This window comes from Mobula birostris, chromosome 4 (genome assembly GCF_030028105.1).
Source record: "Mobula birostris isolate sMobBir1 chromosome 4, sMobBir1.hap1, whole genome shotgun sequence".
Lineage (NCBI taxonomy): Eukaryota > Metazoa > Chordata > Chondrichthyes > Myliobatiformes > Myliobatidae > Mobula > Mobula birostris.
In genome coordinates this window covers 117,105,228-117,115,462 of record NC_092373.1, presented here as the reverse complement: position 1 = coordinate 117,115,462, position 10,235 = coordinate 117,105,228, and the positions used below count along the sequence as shown (strand labels likewise).

The 10,235-nt window shown below is 43.0% G+C and overlaps 1 protein-coding gene across 1 annotated transcript in view; it reads right to left on the bottom strand.

Moving 5' to 3' along the window:
* Positions 1-945: 945 nt before the first annotated feature.
* enpep (glutamyl aminopeptidase) overlaps positions 946-10,235 on the bottom strand; it is a 109,905-nt gene continuing 100,615 nt past the window's right edge. The window contains exon 20 of the mRNA XM_072255957.1: positions 946-1,452. Within this exon, the coding sequence (XP_072112058.1) occupies positions 1,309-1,452 (144 nt within the window). The 3' untranslated portion in view covers positions 946-1,308. The remainder of the gene's footprint in view (positions 1,453-10,235) is intronic.

The following is a 10,235-nucleotide window of genomic DNA, read 5'->3' as shown; positions in this document are numbered from 1 at the left end:
TGTGAGCAGTTTTGGGACCCTATCGAGGAAAGGAGAAGCTGACATTGGTGAGATTTCAGAGGTTCACAAGAAAATGATCCCAGGAATGAAAGGGTTATTGTATGAGGAGTATTTGATGGTTCTGGGTCTGTACCTGCTGGATATTAGAAGTGCTGGGGGGGTGGGAATCTCATTGAAACTTATTGAATGATGAAAGGCCTAAACAAATTTTAACAATAAATAAATCGGAAAATCACTTTGAGGCAATTGGGGCGGGCAGGAAGGGGAAGTGAGGTGATTGGGGGGGAGCAGGGAGGGGAAGTGAGGCAATCAGGGGGCAGGGAGGGGAAGTGAGGTGATCAGGGGGCAGGGAGGGGAAGTGAGGTGATGGGGGCAGGGAGAGGAAGTGAGGTGATTGGGGGCAGGAAGGGGAAGTGAGGCAATTGGGGGGCAGGGAGGGGAAGTGAGGTGATTGGGGGGGCAGGGAGGAGAGGTTATAGGTCGAAAGCAAGTCTCATTCAATAATAAATCTGCTACATCTTTGAACTGGATGCACAATTCTTGAACTATCCAAAATTTTTTTATTGCCTCAAGCTTTGCTTAACAATTGAAAGTATTCAAGCTCTTAAAAATCCTGAATCACTTTGAAATCCCTCTACTGAAATTATCAATTATCTAATTTCAAAACAATAAATTTTGTTCATACACAGCAACTGAGGCAGCAAATGTAGAGGGATACAACAATGACAATGTGGGCAACATTAACACTGTTTTCCTCTCCACTGGTGCTACTTTTGTTGTTGATTACTCCCAAGATTTTAGGTTCTTTATTATTTTACTTTTCCAGCAACTGTTATTTTACTTTTAAAATAGCAAACAATTAAGTTGCTATTGGAACTGCAGAATTCATTGTTTCCATTTAAAGTAAATTGAGAGATACAAATAAAACCAACAGCTTGCAAGATATTTCATCAAATATCCACATTTTATTTGATTCCACTATAACAGCAGTGTTCTGCTTGTATTTTCTGCAATAAGGACAACACATGGCTCATTCCAGTTTAATTGTTTGCATTGTAAACAAAGTCATCATAAGGCACAGTAGTTGCAATCAGGAGAACACAGTGCAGCTCCTAAGTATTTGCAAAAACCACTTTGGATTACCAGGCCACAATTAAAATATAGATTAAAGAAATGGTAATTTCCATAAAACTTCCAAAAAAAAAACAAAATTTTACATGACTCAAATGCTACTGCTGTAGATTTCCTTACTTTGTGTTTAAACAATGACAATTGTTTCCACTGAGAATTTGCAATAACCTTACATCTTCAGATGTTGCTTTGCAACCACTGGAGTATGTCATTCCTGTTTCTCTTTAACCAGTCTATATTTGTCTGCACAGTCTCAAGAGCTTGTTCACGAGGAGTTTTTCCTGCTCCAGCCTCTGGATACTTTGCAAAGAAGTCTTTCATCTTAAATATACAAATATAAATTAAATAAATTGGGGAAAAATTGCTAGTCAAAATAATTACTTCCTCCTCCATAATCCACATAAAAGGCCCCCTCTTCTTCTTTTACTCTTCCCAACTGTATTCAATAGATCATTATCTACTAATGCATGCTCCCCAGCCATCAAAACTTCCTTTTCTCTTTTAGCATTCCAGAGGGAATAATCTTACTGTGTATCCTGAACTACTCCTCAAAACAACCCCAATACTCTCCCAATTCGATGGCATCTTCCTAATAAGTAGAAGTGTGTGCTTTCACTGCTTTCTTCCCATTTAAGATGTAAGATATAGGAGCAGAATTAGGCCATTTGGCCCATCATGTCTGCTCTGCCATTTCAGTATGGCTGATCCATCTCCCTCTCAACTCCAATCTCCTGCCTTCTCCCAGAATCCCTTTATGCCCTGACTAATCAAGAATCTATCAATATCAACCTTTGCTTTAAATCTACCCAATAAATGGTCAAATGGAAGCAGTACACCTGTGGAAACAAAAAGCAGATAAAAAAAAGGAGCATTAAACCACCTTAGAGTCTGATTGAAAGTTGTTGAGTGAATCGGGATTGTATTTGCTTATTACAATTGAAGTTGATGTAGATATCTTTGTTGGAAAGGATTATGGTTCCTTGCAGGTTTGTTGGGACATACTGTGTGTTTGTTTTCCTTTAAAGGGGAAGATGTGTTACTATGTGTGTACATAATAGAGAACTTCATTCCCAGTGGGCAATGCAGGCTGTTCACCCCCGAAATGGAAGTCATGATGGTGAGCTGGTTGCACGTGCTCAGTGTTGAGCTGAAGCAGTTCTGTAAATAAAATGCGTTAGTGTTTACCCACGCCAAATTTGTCTACATTGCGAACAAACATGAAAACACCCCCCTCTCACCTGTTCTTCAGAATTCCTATGAGCAGAGGCCCAGAGTCATCAAATGCTCCTCATATGATATGCCTTTCAATCCTGGAATCATTTTCATGAATTTCCTTTGAATCCTCTCTAATGTCAGCAAATCCCTAACACACCTTGCAATATAAAAATAATCAACTGCAGTCATCTTCAAATAAGTCTACCTCGTTATGGCCTTACACTTTAGTGTCTGCCTATGCATTTTCTATAACAGTCACTTTATTTTGCATTCTTTTATTGGTTTCTCTTGTGCTACCCCAATGCACTATTGTGATGAAATGCACTGTAGGAATGGTATGAAAAATAATGTGTTGTTCACTCCACCCCAGTACATGTGACAATAATAAACCAATTTCCCTATTACATACAAGTGATCACTTTTTTGAACAACATGATCCTCTATTCACTTCTTGTGTTAATAATCCAACTCATTCTGTACGCTTGCTGTCTGACACAAGCAGCTCAGAAGCTGAAGCATTGTTAGTTTGTTATTTCAAAGTCTCTGACTTAACTCTAGCAAATCATTATCAAGGCTTTCATTTTCCCATCTTAAAAACTTACATCTGTAATATACACCAGTCCCGATGCAAAAATTATTGACTTGAAATTTTAGCCATTTCGCTCTCCACCCCCTGATCTAAATACAATAACCACAGGTACCTGTAACCTATATATACACTGGATCAATCCCATCCTCGAGGGGGAGCATGCCTTGGAGAGTTTCTTACACCGTGGAACTCACCAAGTAATGGGCATCTTAGATAGGAAGGTGAATAGTAAGATATTTATTAACGGCTCCAGCTAAAAACCCTCCAGTGAAGATTACCAAAATATATCAGAATTTCATAAGAGTAATTTGATCCACAGCTAAGGGCAGTTACAAAAAGATAAGGGAGAGTTGGCTGAAATAGACTGGGGAAAATACTTTAAAATTTAAACTTACAGATTAGCAGTGATCCATAGAAACATAAAAAACCTACAGCACAATACAGGCCTTTGACCCTCAAAGCTGTGCCAAACATGTCACTACCTGAGAAATTATCTAGGGTTATCCATAGCCCTCTATTTTTCTAAGCTCCATGTGCCTGCCCAGGAGTCTCTTAACAGGCCCTATCGTTTCTGCCTCCAACACTGCCACCGGCAGCCCATTCCATGCACTCAACACTCTCTGCATAAAAAAAATCTTACCCCTGACATCTCCTCTGTACCTGCTTCCAAGCACCTTAAAACTATGCCCTCTTGTGCTAGTCATTTCAGCCCTGGGAAAAAGCCTCTGACTATCCACATGATCAATGCCTCTCATCACCTTGTACACCTCTATCAGGTCACCTCTCATCCTCCGTCGCTCCAAGGAAAAAAGGCCGAGTTCACTCAACCTATTCTCATAAGGCATGCTCCCCAATCCAGGCAACATCCTTGTAAATCTCCTCTGCGCCCTTTCTATGGTTTCTACATCCTTCCTGTAGTGAGGCAGCCAGAAATGAGCACAGTACTCAAAGTGAGGTCTGGCCAAGGTCCTATATAGCTGCAATATTACCTCTCGGCTCCTAAACTCAATCCCACGATTGATGAAGGCCAATGCACCGTATGCTTTCTTAACCCCAAAGTCAACCTGCGCAGCAGCTTTGAGTGTCCTACAGATTCAGACCCCAAGATCTCGCTGATCCTCCACACTGCCAAGAGTCATGCCATTAATACTATATTCTGCCATCATATTTGACCTACCAAAATGAAAGACCTCACACTTATCCGGGTTGAACTCCATCTGCCACTTCTCAGCCCGGTTTTGCATCCTATCGATGTCCTGCTGTAACCTCTGACAGCCCTCCACACTGTCCACAACACCCCCAACCTTTGTGTTGTCAGCAAATTTACCCATCCCTCCACTTCCTCATCCAGTTAATTAATAAAAATCACAAAGAGTAGGGATCCCTGAGGCACACCACTGGTGACAGACCTCCATGCAGAATATGACCCGTCTACAACCATGTTTAAGGAAGTAAATACTAACACTCAAAGAGATGGCTGATCTGTCCGTAACGAAGAAAGTTAGGGATGGGATTAACTGAAAGAAAAGCAGTATGCTGTGGAGTTTGGAGATAATCTAGAAGATCTGGAACATTTTAGAAATCGGCAAAAGATGGGTAAAGATGGAAGAAACAAAAGATTAGAATAAGTTAGTGACTTTTATAGCTATATCAATAGGAAGAGGGCAGCCAGAGTAAGTGACAGTCCCTTACAAGGGACTGAACAATTAGGATTGTAAGATAGGGAAATGAATGCAATTCTAGTTATCCCATTGGGAGGCCTTCAAAAGGGTGCAGTAAAGGTTTACCAGGAGTTAGGTCATCATTATCATGTGCCGCGTCATATGACGTGGGTGATCATGGTCTTATCCATGACCATAATCGTTCTTGGCAAATTTTTCCTATAGAAGTGGTTTGCCATCATCTTCTTCTGGGCAATGTCTTTACAGAATGTGTACACCACCCATTATCAGCACTCTGCAGAGACTGGTTGCATAAACAGGACCTGGGATATGCATCAATGCTCACATGACCATCCACCATCCCATGGTTTCACATGACCCTCACCCTGATTGGGAGGCTGAGGCTGAGCAGGTACTACACGTTGCCCAGTGTAATACGCCGGCTAGCGGAGGGAAGGAGCATCTTATACCTACTTTGGTAGAGACATCTCCATTCCAGAGTTATCAAGAGAGGCTAGGCTAACTTCCACCGCCCTCCCCCACCACCTTGAGAGTTTTAGAAACTGGGGGGGCGACCTGATAAAACTTTATAAAATTACGAGAGGCACAGAATGGGGAGATACTCAAAACCTGTTTCCCAAGGGTAGACAGGTCAAATTCTAGAGAACACACATTTAAGGTGAGAGAAGTATGGTTTCAGATGAGAGATGTCTTGGCTTGAAATATTCTCTTCCATATGTACTGCCTGACTTGCTGAGCTCCTCCAGCATTTAAGGTGAGAGATATAGTTTAAGATGAGAGGCATCTCGGCCTGAAATGTGGACTATTTATTCCCTTCCACAGATGTGGCCTGATTGTGTGTGTGTCTAAAGATCTCCATCATCCGCAGAATATCCTGTTGATCAGAGATTGTGGGGAACAGGTTTCCAGGTGTAGTGGTGGAAGCAGATCAGATAGTGGCATTTGACAGACTGTTACGTTGACATACGAAAAGGCAAGGAATAAAGGCATACAAATCACATACAGGCGGACGGGGCTGAGTTTAATTCAGCATTGTGTTTGGTGTAGATGCTGTGGGCCAAAGTGCTTGTTTCAGAGCTGTACTCCATGGTCTAAGGAAATGGAAAACTTCAAAGGTTTTGCATCTGGCATCGTGGTAGAAGACACTGAAAACATTCCTAAAATAGCAGAATTGTTATTTTTTTTAAATTGAGATACAGCATGGTTTGTGCCACTAGTCCCAATTTAACCCTAGCCTAATCCCAGGACAATTTACAATGATCAGTTAATTGGTACCTCTTTGGGCTGTGGGAGGAAACCAGAGCACCTGGAGGAAACCCACGCGGTCACAGGGTGAATGTAAAAACTCGGTACAGACAGAGGCGAGCAGGGAACCCGGGCTGCTCGTACTGCAAAGCGTTGTGCTCACCACTCTGCTACCATCCCACCCATGGATAAAGGGAAGAAACAACTTAAAATAAATCACAATTACCAGAGAAGAAGGGCCTGGCAAACTAATGAGACCAAGGGCAGATAGTTGCCCCGCTTGTATTGTTGAAATAAGTGGCTGCAGACAGTGGATAATTAGCTGCAATGCTTTGTAATTCATCCCCCTCCCCATTTCTGGAAAAGCCAGAAGCTGTATCACCTGTATTCAAGGAAGGAGGGAGAGAGAATGCAGAGAACTAAGGGGCTGTTAACTTCACATCTGTCGTTGGGGAAGTGCTGGCATCCATTAGTAACAGGACCTTAAGAAAATCATAGTAGAATCAAGGGGTTTCATGAAAAGGAAATGGCATTTGACAAATTAGATATAATGTGCAGAGTCATTAACGGGAAGCCAGCAGACAGTGAATGCGGACACCCACATCAATAAGGTGTCACATAAAAGTTAACTCTTTGAGCTTAGAACTCATGGCATTGATCGTTATATAATCAGGAACTGTTCTTTGAGATAACCATTATGAAGCTAAATTTTTGGTGCACAAGATAATTGAAAGTTGTGGCCGAGCAGGTAACAAAGTCGAGCAGACTTAAGGAGTGAACTAGTGATCTTAATGCCATGAGTTTCAAGATGATCATCAAGGATAGGTCTGGTCCTCGGTCTGAGATCCTAAACTGGAAAAAGTCCAATTTGATGGTATCGAGCTCTGGATAGTGTGGATTGGCCAAGTTGTTTTCTGGCAAAGGTGCCCTTGGTAAGTGGGGGTCACAGTAGCATAGTGGCTAGCACAAGGCTTTACAGCATCAGCAGCCCACGTTCAATTCCCACCGCTGTCTGTCAGGAGATTGTATGATCTCCCCATGACCACATGGTTTTCCTCTGGGTGCTTCGGTTTCCACCCACAGTCCAAAGATGGACTGGCTGGTAGGTTAATTGGTCATTGTAAACAATCCCACGATTTGGCTAGGGTTAAACTGGTGGCCAGAAGGGCCTACTCCGCTGTATGAATGAAGAAATTCTGAGAGTACAGAGTTTGTATGTTCCTGTTGGAATAAAAGGCAAGGATAACAGGTTTAGGGAACTTTGGTTTTTGAGAGATATGGAGCTCCTGGTTAAGGAGGAGGTGCAGAGCAGGCATAAGCATGAAGGAAGAACTGAGATACTTGAGTCAGAACAATGGGACAGCAAGGGACAAAATTATTCCCCTTGAAGATCAGAGTGGTCATCTATGCATGGAGCCAAATGAGATGGGGAAATGTTAAATGGATTTTTTGCATCTGTATTTACTTGGGGACAGACACAGAAGTCTATAGATGTGAGACAATGCTGCAGTGAGCTCATGGACCCTATACAGATTAAAGAGGAGGTGTTTGCTGTCCTGAGGTAAATTAGGGTGGATAAATCCCCAGGGCCTGACAACGTGCTTTGTTAGACCCTCTGGAAGGCTAGTGTAGAAATTGCAGGAGCCTTAGAGACATTTAAAACATCCTTAGCCATAGATGAGGTGCCTGAGGATTGGCAGATAACAAATGTTTTCAGTTGTTCAGGAAAGGCTCCAAGAATAGCCAGGAAATTATAGGCCGGTGAACTTGTCGTCAGTAGTGTGTAGGTTAATGGAACGTATCGTGAGGGACCAGATATATAGACAGGGACTGATTAGGGACAGACAACATGGCTTTGTGCGTGGTAGGTCATGTCTGACCAATCTTATAGAGTTTTATGAGAAGGTTATCAGGAGGTTTGATGAACACAGGGCAGTGCATGTTCTCTATAAAGATTTTCGTAGGGCACTTGACAAGGTCCCTCATGGAAGAATGGTCAAGAAGGTTCAGTCACTTGCATTCAGGATGAGGTAATAAACTGGAGAAGCAGACAGTGGCTGTAGGTTGTTGCATCTCGCGGCCACTGACTTGTGGTGTGCCACAGGGATCAGTGCTGGGTCCATTTTTGCTTTTCATCTAAATGAATGATATGGAATGGAAATGCGGTAATAGGGATTGGCAAATCTGAAGGTGACACCAACACAGGGTGTGTAGTGGACAGTGAAGGTCAAAACCTTGCTGCAGGATCTGGACCAGCTGGAAAACTAGGCTGGCAAATGGCAGGTGGAATTTAATACAGGCAAATGTGAGGTGTTGCACTTTGGGAGAATAAACTAGGGTAGGTCTTACACAGTGAGCAGTACGGCATTGAAGTGTGCAGTAGAACAGAGTGACATTGGAATACTGATCCATAATTCCTTGAAAGCGGCATCAGAGAAAGATTGCAAAGAGAACTTCTGGCTCAATGGCCTCCATAGATCAAAGTATGGGTACAAAGATGTTGTCACCTCTTGAAGACCTAAGTTACAGGGAAAGGTTAAATAGATTACGGCTATTTCCTAGAGCGTAGGAGAATGAGAGGAGATTTGATAGTGATATACAGAATTATGAGGAGTATAGATAGGGTAAATGCAAGTTTTTACACTGTGGTAGAGTAGAGGTCATGGGTTAAGGGTGAAAGATGAAATTAAGTGGAATATGAAGGGAAACTTCTTTACTCAGAGGCTTGTGAGAGTGTGAAACGAGTTGCTGGTGGATGCAGGTTTGATTGCAACATTTAAGAGAAATTTGGATAGGTACACGGTTGGGAGGGGTATGGATTGGGTACAGGCCGATGTGACCAGCAGATTAATAGTTTAGCACAAACTAGATGGCTCAAAGGGCCTATTTCTGTTCTGTAGTGTTCTCTGACTGTCTTCTTCTATTTATCATGTTCTTACTTCAGATTTATCACTTTGACCGTATGTTGCCTTGACAATTAAAATGTTTGAGATTTCTGTGGTCTTCCCAATTACCAAGAACAAATGTATACTGCAGGTTTTTCCACCAGCCACATATACATTTGGACCACCGGCTAGATAGAACGTTTGAAAGCTATGAGAAGTCCTTAGTACCCCACTTAAATTGTGATAGCATCGGATTCTCTTGTTAATTGTTTTACAGACACCGCTGAGTCAAAACTTTGGTTTTTCACTCACCACCATTCTAACCTCTTCTATTCCAAAAAATTGTTCTAGGCCCCCCATCTCACTTTCAAATAATGCATCCTAATCTAACTTTCTGTCTCCCTCTTCAGTTTACAAACTTTAATAAAACTGACCCAGCCTATGCTGGTGAGAGCTGCTCAGAAGCAGCAGATAAGAACACGAGAGATAGGACTGGATATACTGACAGTGTCCTGATCGGTCGGGGCACTAAAGGATATGGCGAGAAGGCAGGTGTATGGAGTGGATGGGAGCCAGGATCAGCCATGATAGAACGGCGGAGCAGACTTGATGGGCTGAATGGCCTATTTCTGCTCCTATGCCTTGTGACTAGCCTGTTGAGTCTGCTCCACCATTCAATGAGACCATGGGTGATGTGACCATGGACTCAATGCCACCTAGATACCCTTCCCCTGTAACCCTCAACTCCCCTGCTGTACAAAAATCTAACTGTGTCTTGAATATATTTAATGAGGTGGCTTCAACTGTTTTCCTGGGACAAGGTTCACTACTCAGGGAAAAGCAGTTTCTCCTCATCTCCATTCTAAATCTATTCTCCCAAATCTTGGAACTTTATTTATTTATTGAGATACATTATGGAATAGGCCATACTGCTCAGCAAACCCCATTTAACCTGAGCCTAATCATGAGACAATTTACAATGACCAATTAACCTGCTCGGGGAGAAGGGTCTGCACTGCGCAGGCGCGTGATGTAGCGCGCCAAGGTTTAAAAACAGACCACCAAATATAGCGGGCAGCGGAGTAAGAGGGAGCTGAGTGGGACAGCTTTAGCTCAACAGGCTTTCGCAAGAACAGGCAGAGACCAGGGTAGGTTCCGGTACGTTTTTTGTCCAGATTGTTTAGAGTAGAGAGAATGCCAGGCAGGATGTTGGAATGCTCCTCTTGCAGAATGTGGGAAGTCAGGGAGCCCTCCGGTGTCCCTGACAACGACACCTGCAAGAAGTGCATCCAGTTGCAGCTCCTAACAAACCGCGTTAGGGAACTGGAGCAGGAGCTGGATGACCTGCGGATCATTCAGGAGAATGAGGCGATTATAGATAGTAGCTACAGGGAGGTAGTTACGCCAAAGGAGCAGAGGGCAGGAAATTGGGTCACTGTCAGGCGAGGGAAGGGGAAAGGGCAGGCAGAGCAGGGTTCCCCTGTGGCC